The sequence below is a fragment of the Lissotriton vulgaris genome, chromosome 4_1 (assembly GCF_964263255.1).
Source record: "Lissotriton vulgaris chromosome 4_1, aLisVul1.2, whole genome shotgun sequence".
Lineage (NCBI taxonomy): Eukaryota > Metazoa > Chordata > Amphibia > Caudata > Salamandridae > Lissotriton > Lissotriton vulgaris.
This window is the reverse complement of record NC_141691.1, coordinates 2,079,908,304-2,079,928,020: the sequence shown is the minus strand read 5'-3', so window position 1 is coordinate 2,079,928,020 and position 19,717 is coordinate 2,079,908,304. Positions and strand designations below refer to the sequence as shown.

The 19,717-nt window shown below is 51.6% G+C and overlaps 1 protein-coding gene across 3 annotated transcripts in view; it reads right to left on the bottom strand.

The window, feature by feature from the left end:
* Positions 1 to 650: 650 nt before the first annotated feature.
* MAPK15 (mitogen-activated protein kinase 15) overlaps positions 651 to 19,717 on the bottom strand; it is a 185,413-nt gene continuing 166,346 nt past the window's right edge. For all 3 annotated transcript variants that reach the window (XM_086966537.1, XM_086966536.1, XM_086966538.1), the window contains one exon: positions 651 to 1,480. In XM_086966537.1, the coding sequence (XP_086822663.1) occupies positions 1,274 to 1,480 (207 nt within the window). In that variant the 3' untranslated portion in view covers positions 651 to 1,273. The remainder of the gene's footprint in view (positions 1,481 to 19,717) is intronic.

Below are 19,717 nucleotides of genomic sequence, written 5' to 3'. Positions count from 1 at the left end.
ACAGTTAGAAGCCTCTGGCAGGGGACAACCCAAGGATGCTCTGCTCTGACGAGCTGTAGTTTGGACCATACATAATAATAGGAATGAGTTACTAAAGTCTATTGTAGAATTCAATGTTATCGAGTGCAGGGCCTACACTGCTGGTTAATATTGTTACTAAAAGTTCCCAGTCTGGTGATAGGGAATACTTCAAGCATGTGGCTCTATGAAAGATTAAATGCTGGAGTACCACCCCCTTCCTTTTTAAAGGATGGCTGGTTGTATGAGAACCTGCAGACAAACTCCATTCAAAATGACGTTATGATGCACAAGAAAAGGAATAATGAATACAGATCCTGGAGCCCTGAATTTGTGCCAGATTTTCAGGACAGATAATGGCTCTGTGAATTACCAGCGTTTAGATTCAGTGGGTGTAAATGTGTCCTACGTGAACATGCTGAAAATGTAGTATGAATCTGGCCCTCCTGGGCCTACGGTGGACCAGCTCTGGGAGAGATGGAGGGGTTGTTGCTTGGATGCAAATATTTGATGACTGGCCTGTGGTTCCACTGCAAGGTCTACTAGGCAGAATAATCATCAAGTTATACCTGAAGAAAGGGAAAAACACTTGCTTCTAAAACGCATATCCATATCATAACCAAGCACCTTTCTCCAAACCAGTACAAAAAACTCAACTTTAATGTAAGAAGAGAAATGTAAGTACAAACCTTGCAATACAAATAAGAATTATACATATGAACCCTGTAACCTCACACAGGGTGTGTCTGCTTTTATGTACCTTCTTCAGGTATGATTATTGTGCCTTATATGCTGTCAAATGGTGAGAATTTGTTCAAGGTCATAGTTAAATGAATGAAGTGTGGAGTAACGTTGACTCCATCTATGGCTAGAACACAATCGCCCCACCCAGTTACAGCACCTCGCCAACCATGCCAAGCTCTAGGAGGCTGGGCCAGCACTTGGCACAACGTGCTGTCTGTCCATGGCTTCAACAACGGTGTATGTGCCTATGACAGCACACGAGGAGAGCTCAAGGTAACAGAGTTGTGTCCACAAAGTGGTGGCAATGTCGTGGAGCCATGTAAGTAAAGGTTACAGAGGCCAATGCCCAGGCAATGCCAACAGCTGCCAGGTCCAGAAGTGAACAAGAGCCGCTCTTTGCTGAATGTGGTCAGGGTTAGGTTAACAGCAAGAACCAGGCTTTTTGTGCCTCTTCCAGGGCAGTCTGTGAGTGCTTTCCAGATGCCCACTATGCCGCTGCTGAGGCCACCTCTCACTGGCCGCCCTGTTGAGAGTTGGTCCGCACCGGCAGGTTCTGCAGAGCTGTTTTGCTGATTGTCCCGTAGGCTTGGGTGTAGCTCTGCAGGGCCGCCTTGGGGTCTCCGGCAGCGCCCACGTTTGAGGTGGCCTGGAACATCTTCTTACTAAATTTCTGAACAGGTCGGGCTTCTCGGGTTGGAAATGAAGGAGTCCTCTGATTCTGCAAAGACAAAGTATAAATACCGTCAGAGTTATGCTTGTTTCATACACACTCCATGGCATTTTGGCAAAGTCTGTGGTGCAGTTTGTGGGGGAGGGCATGTGCCATACCAGAAGCTATGTTAGGCTTGCCTATCATGTCTTGTTTAGTTTTAATTGCTCTTTTATGTCTTTTTTGGGGGGTGGGGGCAGAAGGGCTGCCCCATAGCTCCTCTCAGTGTCTCTTGGGCAATTTGGCAGAGTAGAACCAGCTCCAATGTAATTTTGTTTTGCATTTATGTGTTTGTTGCACTTTTTTTTTAAGGCATCCCTCCTTCCCCTTTACCTCCATCCTCATCCTCATCCTTTATTTTCCCATCTGCTGGAAGTGCGCAGAAATATTCCACACTGCAGTGTGGAATATTCCACACTGCAGCTGTTGGTGCCCAGGAGTGCACAAATAAAATATGGTCTACCATTTTCAATGTGTGTCCTGAAACCTATCACCATACTGTACGTAAGCCTGAGTCCACATTGCACATTCCTGGGGACTTGGGACGGCAGACTGAAGGGGTCAGAATGGGGCTGCGGAGAAAATGATGTATGTTTTCTTTTCCTCCTACACTACTGATGTGATTAAGGTAAGTTATCCTGGCAATGAAAGATGTTAACTCAAACAAATATCTGCACCATTCGAAAGTGTTAGCCTCCTCCGAATATTTTCTGTGCCTGTGATTGATAGACGGCGGTGGTCCCTGTGTTTGTGTGAGGGCAGTGGCAGGTGGGCTAGTGGGCTAGCGTTCAGCATCAGAATCTAGAAATGACGACCCTAATGCAGCATACTGCTGCCATGATGCTGGTGCATGAAACATAAAGCAAGCTACAAGAGCACTCCAGCTGGCCCCAGCTAGGTCAAGGGCCCTGCTAAGGACCTTGCCTTGAAGGGGACATTGAGGAAGAGAAAGAAAGGGCATTACTTGTAACTGCAGTTCTCCAGCATTGGTATCTTTTATAGATTCACACGCTTGAAGAATCCCCGGATGTCAGGTTAGAATCTCAGTAATGAATATTTACATAGCACTGAATTTTGTAACACATTAACCTTGAAAACAGCCATATAGTAAGAGTTGTCCCACTATCAACGAGCCACTATTTAAAAATGTTTTTATTGCAGGGTTTTCAACAATTAAAAATGAGTTGCGACAAAATAATCCCTGTACAGAGAATCCTAAAATCCAAAATCACAGTACAATAAATGGTTATATATGGATATTCCACGAGTATCATAGGGCTTTGAACTGGCACAGTAGTGTTGCATTTCCAAATCCCTCAATGATAAGTATGTAAAATTATAACCTCAATATATAACAGCAATAACAGGGAGAGGGGTGGGGGTAGCAGTGGAGGGTGTAAGTATAGCTTTGGCAAGTGGCCAGGGCGTTTCAGCACAGGAATAGACTTGCTTTTTATTTTCATAGGACATTGATGGCAGGTGTGCATCTCTGCCACCAGGAGTGAGGCGAAGGAAAGAGGGTCTGGCAGTAAGTATCATGAGGTGGATTGGAAACTTTCATAAATCCACATGCTTGTATCATTCCCCATCGTCGAGATGGGAGACCGCGGGACTCCCACTTCGACGACGGGGAATGATTCAAGCATGTCAATCTATCTAAGATACCTCAATACTGCATAAGAAATAAGTTACTTACCTGTAACTGCAGTTATCCAGTATTGCTATCTTTCATAGATTCACATGCCTGAATCATTCCCCGTCGTCGAGATGGGACACCGTGGGACTCCCACTTCGACGACAGGGAATGATTCAAGCATGTGAATCTATGAAAGATACCCGAATACTGGATAAGAAATAAGTTACTTACCTGTAACTGCAGTTATCCAGTATTGGTATCTTTCAGAGATTCACATGACTGAATCATTCACCGTCGTCGAGATGGGAGACCGTGGGACTCCCACTTCGACGACCGGGAATGATTCATGCATGTGAATCTATGAAAGATACCCCAATACCGGATAAGAAATAAGTTACTTACCTGTAACTGCAGTTATCCAGTATTCGTATCTTTCATAGATTCATATGCCTGAATCATTCCCCGTCGTCGTGATGGGAGGCCGTGGGACTCGCACTGCGACGACAGGGAATGATTCAAGCATGTGAATCTATCTAAGATACCCCAATACCGGATAAGAAATAAGTTACTTACCTGTAACTGCAGTTATCCAGTATTGGTATCTTTCATAGTTTCACATGCCTGAATCATTCCCCGTCGTCTAGATGGGAGACCGTTGGTCTCCCACTTCGACGACGGGGAATGATTCAACCATGTGAATCTATCTAAGATACCTCAATACTGCATAAGAAATAAGTTACTTACCTGTAACTGCAGTTATCCAGTATTGGTATCTTTCATAGATTCACATGCCTGAATCATTCCCCGTCGTTGAGATGGGACACCGTGGGACTCCCACTTCGACGACGGGGAATGATTCAAGCATGTGAATCTATGAAAGATACCCGAATACTGGATAAGAAAAAAGTTACTTACCTGTAACTGCAGTTATCCAGTATTGGTATCTTTCAGAGATTCACATGACTGAATCATTCACCGTCGTCGAGATGGGAGACCGTGGGACTCCCACTTCGACGACCGGGAATGATTCATGCATGTGAATCTATGAAAGATACCCCAATACCGGATAAGAAATAAGTTACTTACCTGTAACCGCAGTTATCCAGTATTCGTATCTTTCATAGATTCATATGCCTGAATCATTCCCCGTCATCGTGATGGGAGGCCGTGGGACTCGCACTGCGACGACAGGGAATGATTCAAGCATGTGAATCTATCTAAGATACCCCAATACCGGATAAGAAATAAGTTACTTACCTGTAACTGCAGTTATCCAGTATTGGTATCTTTCATAGTTTCACATGCCTGAATCATTCCCCGTCGTCTAGATGGGAGACCGTTGGTCTCCCACTTCGACGACGGGGAATGATTCAACCATGTGAATCTATCTAAGATACCTCAATACTGCATAAGAAATAAGTTACTTACCTGTAACTGCAGTTATCCAGTATTGGTATCTTTCATAGATTCACATGCCTGAATCATTCCCCGTCGTCGAGATGGGAGACCGTGGGACTCCCATTTCGACGACGGGGAATGATTCAAGCATGTGAATGTATGAAAGATACCCTAATACTGGATAATAAATAAGTTACTTACCTGTAACAGCAGTTATCCAGTATTGGAAACTTTCATAGATTCACATGCTAGAATCTTTCCCTGCCGTCGAGATGGGAGACCGTGGGACTCCCACTTCGACATCGGGGAATGATTCAAGCATGTGAATCTATGAAAGATACCCCAATACTGGATAAGAAATAAGTAACTTAACTGTAACTGTAACTGCAGCTATCCAGTATTGGTATCGTTCATAGATTCACATGCTTGAATCATTCCCCGTCGTCGAAGTGGGAGTCCCGCGGTCTCCCATCACGATGACGGGAAATGTAATCCAAGCGTGTGAATCTATGAAAGATACCCCAATACTGGATAAGAAATAAGTTACTTACCTGTAACTGCAGTTATCCAGTATTGTGTATCTTTCATAGATTCACATGCCTGAATCATTCCCCGTCGTCGAGATGGGAGACCGTGGGACTTGCACTTCGATGACGAGGAATGATTCAAGCATGTGAATCTATGAAAGATACCCCAATACTGGATAAGAAATAAGTTACTTACCTATAACTGCAGTTATTTAGTATTGGTATCTTTCATAGATTCACATGCCTTAAACATTCCCCGTCGTCGAAGTGGGAGTCCCACGGTCTCCCATCTCGACCACAAATAATGATTCAAGCACATGAAAGTTCCAATACTGGAGTAGGGTATAGATCTTAGATGGAGAGTCATCTGGGAACATACGTTGAATAAATTGATCAAGAAGTGTTTCCCATTCTTGGGATATTGGGCAGTTGTGAAGCCCGCAATTCTTCATACAGGAGGGCTGTCACCTCAGCCATCCCCCCATGTGCGCATTGCATTCTGCCAAGCCGCCAACGGGGGACCATCAACTCCCCACTTGACTAAATGGCAAAGCAGCCGTGCTTGTAAGAGTGGGCCATCCTGCGCGAGCTGCTCTACAGATGTTTTTCAGAGCCATGATTCTCACTGAGTGAGCCTCGGACCTACCAGGTGCCTGACAGCCCGCAGAGGATGAGTGATGCAGCAGACTATTCACCTTAAGACGCCTTGCTTCAACAAAAAGCCTTTGTTAGCTTAACCAAATGGTACAGAAAGATGATCTAACTTATTCACTCTTTTTTCCATCTAAAACATCTCTCGACATTAAAAGAATGCAAGGTATTTTTTACCTGTAGAATTAATTTTGTTACAGAAGGAAGGCAGGTAAGCAGAACTAGCGGATTTATGTGGAACACTGAAAGCAACATAGGGATGAAGCTTGGGTTGATTTTGAGTGCCATTATATTCTTATAATTGAATACATCTAGCTTCTTCTTGGAGAAAGCTGGTATCTGGCTCATCGTGGCTGATGGCAAGCGAGAAGGCTGGTTTCCATGAAAGAGGTTGTCTAGATGTTCTACGAACAGGCTCAAAAAGGGCTTTGTAGACGCTTAAACAATAGCGTTTAGTTCTCATGATGGAGTACATTTTGAAACCAGTGGGAGTTTCTTCGCGAGTTCTGTAACTAACCCAGATGCGAATAGAGATGGCCCATTTATTTTTTCAGACACAGAAATGGCAGCTACATATATTTTGATATGAGTATTTGAAAATCCTCTTGGCAACAGCTCAGTGGCAGAGAACTATTGTCCAGTTACTCTACTTTCCCACTTCAGTAAGATGCTGTAAAGAATTGCGGCAAAACAATTCTTGGCCTATTTGAAAAAAATCAATTGCCCGATCCCAGGCAACCAGATTTCACCCAGGCAGGGGCACAGAAGCAGCTCTGGAAATATAATTAGATTACCTGAGAAACAATATGGTCAATGAGGATGTGGAAGGCATGATTCTGTGGGATATGTATGCCATGTTTAGTACAGTGGATCAAGTCATTCTGAAATCCTCGCTCAAGAAGTGGGAATTGTCAAGACAGTGGTCTACTGGTTTTTTTGTTATCTTTTCAGGAAGCATGGTCCTAGTTCCTGACCCTTCCACCATCTTAGTGATGCAGCTCTCAGTTATAACTTGATGGTGCCTGATACTTTTTAATATTGATACACCTACATAAACAAATAAGTGCATTACTTGCATGTTCTGCGTTGGCCTATGTTGATAACATCCAGTTAATCATCTGTGTTAACCAGAATGTGCCAGGCTCTCCCTTCTAAAATCTTTTCAGTTCTTTGAACTGATGAACAAGTTACTTACTTCGGTAACGCTTTTTCTGGTGGATACAGTATCTGCCAGTGGATTCCTCACCTCATGAATATCCCCTGCACCAGCAGCATTCGTAAATTTTTTGTAGCTCCCCACGCCGACGAGGCGACGTCACAGAAGCCTGGCTCCGCACGAGACTCCGCTGACGTCACCAGAGCCATAAGAGAGCCTCGTCGGCGTGATGACGTCAGTTCCGCCCTTTTTTTCCGTGCCTTCGAGGCACACGAACTACCGACACAAATATATACAGTATACACAGTACATAGCATTCAAACCAAAACACAGTTTGAAAACAATGCGATAAGCAAAAGGAATTAAACACCTCCATTGAAAACAACATTGTAGGTATACAAGGGTGGACAACGGGAAGGCGGTGGGTCAGTGAGGAATCCACAGGCAGATACTGTATCCACCAGAAAAAGCGTTACCGAAGGTAATTAACTTGTTCTTCTGATGGATACATCTGTCAGTGGATTCCTCCCCTTGTGAATAGAGTCCCACAGCAGTCCCCACTCCCGGAGGAGGGTGTCCACCCTTCTATACCAAAAGGTCCTATAGGACGGAGCGCACAAAGTGACCGTCCTCCTTACCTCGAAATCTAAGCAGTAATGCTTCGCGAAGGTGTGGATGGAGGCCCAAGTTGTCACTCTACAAATGTCCTCTACAGGAACACCTCTAGACAAGGCAGACGCTGAAGACTTTGCTCCAGTAGAATGAGCCCTTATATCCTCTGGAGGATCCTTACCGGCCAAAGAGTAACAGATCTTGATGCACAAGATAATCCATCTGGAAAGGGTGCGCTTGTGCATCGCTCTGCCTTTCCTGCAGCCAGCAAAGCCCTACAAATAGCTGATCATCCACACGATAGTCTTAAGTCCTATCGAGATAAAAACTCACCGCCCTTTTAGGGTCCAAACGGTGAAGCCGCTCCTCCTCCTTGGAAAGGTGAGGGGGAGTATAGAAGGAAGGAAGGGTAATGGACTGCCCCAGATGGAAGGGAGTTACCACCTTAGGCAGAAAATCAGCACTGGTCCTGAGAACCATTCTATCAGCATGAATAGTCAGGAACGGGGGTTTCGAACTCAGAGCTTGAAGCTCACTTACCCTCCTTGCCGAGGTAATGGCAACAAGAAAAACAGTCTTTAAAGACAATAGTCTCAAGGGACACTTCTGCAAGGGCTCAAAGTGAGAACCCATCAAGTAGGTTAAGACAAGATTTAAGTCCCATTAAGGCACATTAAATGGAGTGGGCAGACACCCTCTGCAGAACCATGGAGGTACAAGAGCCACCGGCCCTGGCCCAGACACCCTCTGCAAAACCATGGAGGTACAAGAGCCACCGGCCCTGGCCCAGACACCCTCTGCAAAACCATGGAGGTACAAGAGCCACCGGCCCTGGCCCAGACACCCTCTGCAGACCCATGGAGGTACAAGAGTCACCGGCCCTGGCCCAGACACCCTCTGCAGAACCATGGAGGTACAAGAGCCACCGGCCCTGGCCCAGACACCCTCTGCAGAACCATGGAGGTACAAGAGCCACCGGCCCTGGCCCAGACACCCTCTGCAGAACCATGGAGGTACAAGAGCCACCGGCCCAGGCCCAAACACCCTCTCCAGACCTATGGAGGTACAAGAGCCACCGGCCCTGGCCCAGACACCCTCTGCAGACCCATGGAGGTACAAGAGCCACCGGCCCTGGCCCAGACACCCTCTGCAGAAACATAGAGGTACAAGAGCCACCGGCCCTGGCCCAGACACCCTCTGCAGAACCATGGAGGTACATGAGCCACCTGCCCTGGCCCAGACACCCTCTGCAGAAACATGGAGGTACAAGAGTCACCGGCCCTGGCCCAGACACCCTCTGCAGAACCATGGAGGTACAAGAGCCACCGACCCTGGCCCAGACACCCTCTGCAGAAACATAGAGGTACAAGAGCCACCGGCCCTGGCCCAGACACCCTCTGCAGAACCATGGAGGTACAAGAGCCACCTGCCCTGGCCCAGACACCCTCTGCAGAACCATGGAGGTACAAGAGCCACCGGCACTGGCCCAGACACCCTCTGCAGAACCATGGAGGTACAAGAGCTACCGGCTCTGGCCCAGACACCCTCTGCAGAACCATGGAGGTACAAGAGCCACCGGCCCTGGCCCAGACACCCTCTGCAGAACCATGGAGGTACCAGAGCCACCGGCCCTGGCCCAGACACCCTCTGCAGAAACATAGAGGTACAAGAGCCACCGGCCCTGGCCCAGACACCCTCTGCAGAACCATGGAGGTACCAGAGCCACCGGACCTGGCCCAGACACCCTCTGCAGAACCATGGAGGTACAAGAGCCACCGGCCCTGGCCCAGACACCCTCTGCAGAACCATGGAGGTACCAGAGCCACCGGACCTGGCCCAGACACCCTCTGCAGAACCATGGAGGTACCAGAGCCACCGGCCCTGGCCCAGACACCCTCTGCAAAAACATGGAGGTACAAGAGTCACCGGCCCTGGCCCAGACACCCTCTGCAGAAACATGGAGGTACCAGAGCCACCGGCCCTGGCCCAGACACCCTCTGCAGAAACATGGAGGTACAAGAGTCACCGGCCCTGGCCCAGACACCCTCTGCAGAACCATGGAGGTACAAGAGCCACCGGCCCTGGCCCAGACACCCTCTGCAGAACCATGGAGGTACAAGACCCACGGCCCTGGCCCAGACACCCTCTGCAGAACCATGGAGGTACAAGAGCCACCGGCCCTGGCTGAGACACCCTCTGCAGAACCATGGAGGTACAAGAGCCACCGGCCCTGGCCCAGACACCCTCTGCAGAACCATGGAGGTACCAGAGCCACCGGACCTGGCCCAGACACCCTCTGCAGAACCATGGAGGTACCAGAGCCACCGGCCCTGGCCCAGACACCCTCTGCAGACCCATGGAGGTACAAGAGCCACCGGCCCTGGCCCAGACACCCTCTGCAGAACCATGGAGGTACAAGAGCCACCGTCCCTGGCCCAGACACCCTCTGCAGAAACATAGAGGTACCAGAGCCACCGGACCTGGCCCAGACACCCTCTGCAGAAACATGGAGGTACAAGAGCCACCAGCCCTGGCCCAGACACCCTCTGCAGAAACATGGAGGTACAAGAGTCACCGGCCCTGGCCCAGACACCCTCTGCAGAACCATGGAGGTACAAGAGCCACCGACCCTGGCCCAGACACCCTCTGCAGAACCATGGAGGTACAAGAGCCACCGGCCCTGGCCCAGACACCCTCTGCAGAACCATGGAGGTACAAGAGCCACCGGCCCTGGCCCAGACACACTCTGCAGAACCATGGAGGTACCAGAGCCACCGGCCCTGGCCCAGACACCCTCTGCAGAACCATGGAGGTACAAGAGCCACCTGCCCTGGCCCAGACACCCTCTGCAGAACCATGGAGGTACAAGAGCCACCGACCCTGGCCCAAACACCCTCTCCAGACCTATGGAGGTACAAGAGCCACCGGCCCTGGCCCAGACACCCTCTGCAGAACCATGGAGGTACAAGAGCCACCGGCCCTGGCCCAGACACCCTCTGCAGAACCATGGAGGTACAAGAGCCACCGGCCCTGGCCCAGACACCCTCGGCAGAACCATGGAGGTACAAGAGCCACCGGCCCTGGCCCAGACACCCTCGGCAGAACCATGGAGGTACAAGAGCCACCGGCACTGGCCCAGACACCCTCTGCAGAACCATGGAGTTACAAGAGCCACCGGCCCTGGCCCAGACACCCTCTGCAGAACCATGGAGGTACAAGAGCCACCGGCCCTGGCCCAGACACCCTCGGCAGAACCATGGAGGTACAAGAGCCACCGGCCCTGGCCCAGACACCCTCTGCAGAACCATGGAGGTACCAGAGCCACCGGACCTGGCCCAGACACCCTCTGCAGAACCATGGAGGTACAAGAGCCACCGGACCTGGCCCAGACACCCTCTGCAGAACCATGGAGGTACAAGAGCCACCTGCCCTGGCCCAGACACCCTCTGCAGAACCATGGAGGTACCAGAGCCACCGGACCTGGCCCAGACACCCTCTGCAGAACCATGGAGGTACCAGAGCCACCGGCCCTGGCCCAGACACCCTCTGCAGACCCATGGAGGTACAAGAGCCACCGGCCCTGGCCCAGACACCCTCTGCAGAACCATGGAGGTACAAGAGCCACCGGCCCTGGCCCAGACACCCTCTGCAGAAACATAGAGGTACAAGAGCCACCTGCCCTGGCCCAGACACCCTCTGCAGAAACATGGAGGTACAAGAGTCACCGGCCCTGGCCCAGACACCCTCTGCAGAACCATGGAGGTACAAGAGCCACCGACCCTGGCCCAGACACCCTCTGCAGAACCATGGAGGTACAAGAGCCACCGGCCCTGGCCCAGACACCCTCTGCAGAACCATGGAGGTACAAGAGCCACCGTCCCTGGCCCAGACACCCTCTGCAGAACCATGGAGGTACAAGACCCACGGCCCTGGCCCAGACACCCTCTGCAGAAACATAGAGGTACAAGAGCCACCGGCCCTGGCCCAGACACCCTCTGCAGAACCATGGAGGTACAAGAGCCACCTGCCCTGGCCCAGACACCCTCTGCAGAAACATGGAGGTACAAGAGCCACCAGCCCTGGCCCAGACACCCTCTGCAGAAACATAGAGGTACAAGAGCCACCGGCCCTGGCCCAGACACCCTCTGCAGAACCATGGAGGTACAAGAGCCACCTGCCCTGGCCCAGACACCCTCTGCAGAAACATGGAGGTACAAGAGCCACCAGCCCTGGCCCAGACACCCTCTGCAGAACCATGGAGGTACGAGAGCCACCATCCCTGGCCCAGACACCCTCTGCAGAACCATGGAGGTACAAGAGCCACCGACCCTGGCCCAGACACCCTCTGCAGAAACATAGAGGTACAAGAGCCACCGTCCCTGGCCCAGACACCCTCTGCAGAACCATGGAGGTACAAGACCCACGGCCCTGGCCCAGACACCCTCTGCAGAAACATGGAGGTACAAGAGCTACCGGCCCTGGCCCAGACACCCTCTGCAGAACCATGGAGGTACAAGAGCCACCGGCCCTGGCCCAGACACCCTCTGCAGAACCATGGAGGTACAAGAGCCACCGGCCCTGGTCCAGACACCCTCTGCAGAACCATGGAGGTACAAGAGCCACCGGCCCTGGCCCAGACACCCTCTGCAGAACCATGGAGGTACAAGAGCCACCGGCCCTGGCTCAGACACCCTCTGCAGAACCATGGAGGTACAAGAGCCACCGGCCCTGGCCCAGACACCCTCTGCAGAACCATGGAGGTACAAGAGTCACCGGCCCTGGCCCAGACACCCTCTGCAGAACCATGGAGGTACAAGAGCCACCGGCCCTGGCCCAGACACCCTCTGCAGAACCATGGAGGTACAAGAGCCACCGGCCCTGGCTGAGACACCCTCTGCAGAACCATGGAGGTACAAGAGCCACCGGCCCTGGCCCAGACACCCTCTGCAGAACCATGGAGGTACGAGAGCCACCGGCCCTGGCCCAGACACCCTCTGCAGAACCATGGAGGTACAAGAGCCACCGGCCCTGGCCCAGACACCCTCTGCAGAACCATGGAGGTACAAGAGCCACCGGCCCTGGCCCAGACACCCTCTGCAGAACCATGGAGGTACAAGAGCCACCGACCCTGGCCCAGACACCCTCTGCAGAACCATGGAGGTACAAGAGCCACCGGCCCTGGCTCAGACACCCTCTGCAGAACCAAGGAGGTACAAGAGCCACCGGCCCTGGCCCAGACACCCTCTGCAGAACCATGGAGGTACAAGAGCCACCGGCCCTGGCCCAGACACCCTCTGCAGAACCATGGAGGTACAAGAGCCACCGGCCCTGGCCCAGACACCCTCTGCAGAACCATGGAGGTACAAGAGCCACCGGCCCTGGCCCAGACACTCTCTGCAGAACCATGGAGGTACAAGAGCCACCGGCCCTGGCCCAGACACCCTCTGCAGAACCATGGAGGTACAAGAGCCACCGACCCTGGCCCAGACACCCTCTGCAGAACCATGGAGGTACAAGAGCCACCGGCCCTGGCTCAGACACCCTCTGCAGAACCAAGGAGGTACAAGAGCCACCGGCCCTGGCCCAGACACCCTCTGCAGAACCATGGAGGTACAAGAGCCACCGGCCCTGGCCCAGACACCCTCTGCAGAACCATGGAGGTACAAGAGCCACCGGCCCTGGCCCAGACACTCTCTGCAGAACCATGGAGGTACAAGAGCCACCGGCCCTGGCCCAGACACCCTCTGCAGATGCAGTGAGGATTCAAAGGATATCTCTTCTAGCAGCACCTGCAGCAAGGCTTGAATCCCGACATTTGGGAAAACACCCAATTGCTGTTGAAATGCTGCACAATTGTGGCAGTGAGATGATACAGAGCGAGAGCTCCGCACTGCATAAAACAAACTGCCAGCAGCGCGCCTATTGGCACCTGGTGTCGTCACTGAACATGGGCAGCCATGATACATTTTACTTATATATTTTTTAACTCAAATAGTCATCTTGTGTGAGAAGGTGGCCTGATATGCAGTGCTCACTATTCTAGTGAACACTATGTATCAGTCCAGCAACCCTTATTGATGATTGGTTGTAAGTCAACCTTATAGACCAGCTATCCTAGTAGCGTGGATACGAGCAGTCTAAGGCTAAAGACTCGAGAGGGCGTGTTAAGCCAGCTGTTTACCACACATATACCCCTTGAACACCAAGTGAAAGGACACCACACAAGTGTTATGAAAATAAACAAGTTATTTATTAAGATTCACAACAGCCCTGTACTCTGAAAGTGGAATGCGAAATTACTAGCAGGTAAGTACAGTACTAATAGCCTTTGGAATCGCTAGGACTTGACTATAGAATCGTTAGATTACTTCTAGGAGACCCAGGGGACTCGGGTGCAGAGTGTGCACTCTCACGCGAGATGCGGACAAAAGTCTATGGTAGCTAGAAATTGCAAAGTTAGTGTTCTCGGGCGAACCCGACCTGGTAGGAGGAAAACGAAAGTAGATTCTGACCCTTGGATAGTGAGGCTATGCTGGGGCACCGAAATGCCGAAGTTACCAAGCCCAGGGGCTGCAGCTGCATAGGACTCAAAAGACGTCGGGAATCCTCGTTGACAGACCAGGAGCCTGGAAGAAAGAAGTTGCTGGCAGGCGACCAGTGAAGAAAGTTCGGTGGATCCAAGCCTGGATCGATGGAAGATGACACCTGAAAGCAGAGGGGACCAAGTTTGAGACTACTAGCCAGTAGTCAGTGGGCACCAGGAGGGCACCGGATGGTAGCCACCTCGACTAGGTGAGTGGGTGACGCTGTGCTCGGAGATCTCACGGACCAGGAGGCGTTGTCGGCGACCAGGATGGAGGATCGAGCTGTCCCACGAAGATAGAAGCTGTCGGCGTCGCTGGACCCAGGATTGGGCAACAAAGCCTTGGCAAATTCAAGCCCACGCGGTGGACCTAAAATGGCGTCTGGAGTGGACCAGGAGGGTCCGGGGTGCCTCTCTTGAAGAAGGAAGCAAGGGCCAGTCTGGAGCAACCAGACCAGCAGCAGTGATGTCGTCGGGCGTCGTTCAGAAGGCCACAAGCCAGCCGGCTAGTAGCCAAACAACGCGGTGCACAGCAAACAGCAGAAGGGCCCCACGCAGATCGTGGAGATGCAGGGAGGCTGACCTTGGGTGCTGGAGCTGCGCAGGGTCGGGGCTTCTCGGACCCCAAAGCACTCACCCGTGGAGGACACGGTGGGCTTGTTGTAAAGATGTTGTGCAGTCTTGGCGATCGTCGGTCCCTCGAGGTCTCGTCGCACTCACGGTTCTCAGCTTTGCTGTAGAGGTGAGTAGAGGTCAGAGGTGCCAGGGAAGCCGGGTCTCGTCGAGCTGGGTCGTCGGATTCGTGATGAAGGACTTGCAGCAGACCGCAGTGTTCTTTAGGATGGTGCCTGCGGATGCAGGGTGACTACTCCTTAGCCACAAGGGAGAATCTTGATGAAGAAATCTTGAAGTCCTTTCGCAGAAAGTCGTGTCTTGATTCCAAAGATGATCTAATTTGAACAGGGGGCCCGCTCCTATCTTTATACTAAAAAAAGGGGGCTGACCCGGTGACTAGGTCCTGCCTATGGGTGGGACCAGGAGGGGGGTGGTTACACCCCTCTGCCATGCCGGACTTTCCCCAGGCCAGGGGCTGGTGTGCCCCTGGAACTGGTTCTGACCGGCCTATGCGTAGTGAGCACCGGGGTGCCACTCAGCAGTCACCTTCCTGAAAAGCCCTGCCTACCCAGGATACACAAAACCATGTCTGGGACGGTGCTAGCACCGCCCCTGACAGGAAACCCTTTGTCCAGGCTCCCCTCGCTGGAAGGACTCCCAGCTGCAGGGGGTCAGACTTGTGTCTGTGGTGGCAGCATCCATTTTGTGGAGCTGAGGCTTCAGTTAACTTTAACCGGGGTTCACAGTTACATACATGTCGTGTCCCTCTAGAAGGGTGGAATGCTAACCCCGTCGCCAGAATTGGCCAGGGGTTAGTATTCCAATTCGTATGACACCTTACTCGACATGTTTTGATAAAGCAATACCAAAGATAGCATTTAACCGCGAGGATTATAATGCACTTAAGAGTATATGGTATGCGATATCATGGAACAGCTATTAGGACTTGGTTCCGCAAGCTGCAGACAGGCCAGAGCACCATCTCACACGATTCCAAGCACTCTGCCTTCAGGATTGTCAAGGCCTGCCATAGGAGTGACTGATAGGAATCTGTGTGTCCATTTTAGGGTTAGATATAGGTATACTATATCTACAGCAAAGGGTGATTACACGACTTTGCCCCAGCTGTCATGCAGCCAGTTGTGTCAAATTTAGGAGGCCAGCCAGGGGTGGCATAATACATGCTGCAGCCCCTGGCAGCCCTGGGTACACCCATGCCCTGAGTTACAGGGTCTGATAGGGTGGCCCAGTACCAATTGGAAATGCACCTAGGGTACATGGAATCCATTTTAAAGAGAGAGCAGTAGGCCTGGGGTCCTGATTGGCAGGATCCCAGGTCGACTATGTCAAAAACCAGCTAAAACACAGGGCAAAAAAGTTGGGGGCAACCATAGTCAGGATGTACCTTCCTACATCTTGTCTATAACCATTTCGAACACAGACCAACCACCACAACAAACGGATCATTTCTGCAGGTCTAGAGAAGCCTCCATCTCCTGAGTTCGCCCCAGGACCGCCTCTACCTCGGACCCTAAGCAAGAAGCCTCAAGCAGCTTCCACCTTCTGAAATATACCCCTGATTGTGTGTACCGCGGAGTGTCACTGGGTACCAAACCGCTGTTTCCATTTCCCTCTCGCAAAGTCTCTAAACAGTTGTAACTGTTTCTCCTCCTCTCTTGTGTTTTCCTTGCTTGAATTTTGCAGCCGTTATAGAAGAAAGATTTCTTGCAGGCAACAGCTCAAATGACCACAAAGAAGCTCGAGTGGGAATTGAAAAGCCCTCCAAAGAATTAAAGGAGCTTGAACTCCAGAAAAAAGAGGAGAGCTAAAAATCAGAAAGTAAATCGGTGAAATTCTCACCCTCTTGGTAGGTTGAAAACCCTAAGACTTGCAGATTGGCGGAGTGGGCCTGGTTCTCGAGGACCTGCACGTTTCCCTCCTGCCACATGACAGAGTGGACTGACCTCGAGCCTAATGGTAGAAAGTTCCACTTCCATCTCAACCACTAACTTCGATGAGTCGCCAAGGCATTTCTTTTTTTTTTTTTTCTTTTTTTTTTGAAAACCTTTATTGTACAGTAACAGTAAACAGATACGGGCCTACAACCTTCCGGCCGGCCTCGACATCATTTGAAAGCACAGTAGCAGGCAATACGGCAATTCGGTAGCGCCCTAAAGTAAAATGCAAGCAAGTTAAATTACGCTGGAATTACGTGCACTACCGAGAAGAAGGAGAATTGAAGGTTTAATTTTACAATTTTCATGAAGCGTAATAAAACATTAAACGTTAAAAAGGATCAGAGTTCAATCAATCCGTCTAAATACGGACATGGGTGACGTCCTGCAAAGAAAGAGCAAGCAATAATACAGGATCAAAATGGCGGCACCAGGACCTCATAAAAGGAGAGATAGTCACAGAGCATGTTACGTGCCAGACGCCACCCATCCCAACTCGACACAGTCCATTGACCCAGAGAAAAAGGAAAAGGAAAGGAATCCGAGAAAAAAAGAGAAAAATTAAGGCCCATAGATACTGAAACTGACAAAAAGAAAATCCCCCCCCCGTACCCCCCACCCAACACGCATGCAGAGGCTACGGCCTACCCCCCCCCCTAGCAGTGTGTCTGTCGCCCAAAAAAGAGTACCCGAAATAAAGAAGAAAAGAAAAGGAGGAAAAAGATGTACCTGTGACACGGGAGGAGGGCCAAACTAGTGTGTCAAGAGCAAGCAAACCCCCGACCCCAAGTGAAAACAGACCCAACGCCTGGCTCTCCCATCTACCTATCACGGTCCCGGCAAATCAATCCAGCAGAAGTAAACTAAAAAGAAGAAACATAGTCAGCCTTGTCCCTTTCGATCCATCGCGCCATTAGGATATAGGATCAAAGCAGCAGTCAGGCGCTGAGCAGGCATTCTCGGGAACCACCACGGGATAAGGCGCTTACCACCAATGTCCAACCAGACCAATGCCAGGCGATCCAAAAATGTACAGAGAGAAGCAGTGCAATGCAGCGAATCTCCAATGGCGACCCATCGAGGCGTCAGCAACATGCCCCAGCCACAGTAGTTAGTGCCACCAGCAGTTCCCAAAGAGAGTCCAGAACATGACGCCCAGTTGCAACTCTCCGGCCGATATGATATTACAGGAGCCCCATACCGTTCCATAGGTAATGCAGACGGGGTCGTAGCGGTCCCCAGTTCCAGTGCCAATGACACCCCCATGTACCTCCGACTAGGCAGCTCACCACAAACTGGCCCAAGGTGTGGCGAAGCGCCCCGCAGATGGACGCTAGCTCGATCAGCCGGGGGCAGCTCGGGCACAATGGCATCCAGTCGGTTTCCCAGATCACAGGCTTTGGCACACATATCCGTTCGCAAGGCAGCCAGGGCGCAGAGAATATCTCCGATGCTCTGGGGCAGCTCAGGAGAAGAGAGCGGCACATCTCCATGTACGTGGGGCCTACAGTCGTATGGCGATTCTCGAGCCCCTCTGCCGACAGTCCTTTCCAGCGGCACATCAATCCTTCGGCGCCTCGACAAGCTCGACCAGATCTCGGGGACAAGGGCATCACCTTCCATAATGACCATACACAATGTTGCAGTGCAAGGGTAGCAGTCACAAGCACCCTCGGCAGAAAGACGGGTCTGCAGCGGCAAGCACGGAGCGCTCGGCTCAAAATGGTCCCCTAAGTGAACGGAAAGTGAAAGCTCACAAAGGCATCAAGGGGAAGAGATACAAAAGTATCGCTGATATCCGCGGTCTCAAGTCAGCGCGGAGATGAAGGAGAGCAAATGCCACAATGTTGCAGGAAACTCGTTGCAGCAGCCGTTAGCCGCCAGCCAACTCTGACCTGCGCCTATGGCCGCTGTTAACCCAGCCGGGGCCGGCCTCCCACGAGAACAAAGACCTGGTCGCCGTCCTGAATCGCCGGGAAGAAGACCGGGACGTTTCTCCACTACTGCCGCGTGGAACACGACGGGGAGCACACCGTCGGATGCAGCATCGCTTCCCGAGTCCGAAACCACCAGAGGAACTCAGGAAAGATTGCAGGATAGGTGGCGGCTCGGAAGGGAAGCGGACGGACCAGCGGAGCCGAGGGTTTAGGCGGCCATCTTGGTCGCAGGCTAGGCTCCTCCCCTGGCCAAGGCATTTCTTGGCATTCACCTTTCTGTCACAGATCAACTCCAACTCGCCCTACGTAGCCTTCGTATCAATGCTTCGCAACGCAGCCTGGAGTTCCATGAATGCACCCACGAGCAACGATTTGCCAGGGGAGAGGCCTGCTCCATGGCTGTCCCTGGGCCCATACTTCTCGATAAGAGTAAGTCCTAATTCTTTCCTTGCTGCTTAGAGTCCTTTGGTGGCCTTGTGAGCTGCAGAAAGACATCTCCACTCTGGCGAGAGCCATCAGAGATCTCCAAATAAGGCTGCTGCACCAAGCAAGAGGGCAAGGCCGTCATTCTCTAGGGCAGCAACAAAGTGAAGAGGCAGCCTTTTCCACATCGAGGGGAACAATGCTTCTCCTACTTTCCCTCTTAAAACTGCTTCAACCGGTATCAGACATTTGGCTCTGGTTCGCTGCAGCAACTTCATCAGCCTTCTGCCCGGCTTAGGAGCCAGTAACAGCTCTCCCCAAGCTCCAACAGCTCTATATTTGTATCTCTCCAAGGTGCAAAGTAAGCGTCCCCTCCTTCAACATGCAGGAGGTTGGAGGCTTCCACAGCTTCTTTGAGCAGTCTACAAGAGCTGCATCGCCTCCCATCCAACAGGCATCGCCCCCGTAACCCGGGGCCCCAGTGCCGGTCCATGGCAGCCATCTCCCTGGACAACTCTCCATCAGTAGCTAGAGTAGGAAAGCAGTACATCCCAGCTGCCTGCTGCTCCGTTCATACCCTCTTAAATGAGCCTCAAGAGCAGATGCCCAGGTAGGGCATTTTAAGGAATCTTTTCAGGTAAGGCAAGATATTTCGTTGTTTTTTTCCACTGTCTGATTTTTGGGATGGGCTTGTTATCCGGTGATGAGGGGAACAGATTCTTACCTTTAATCCTAGGCCTCCTCTGGGGGCAT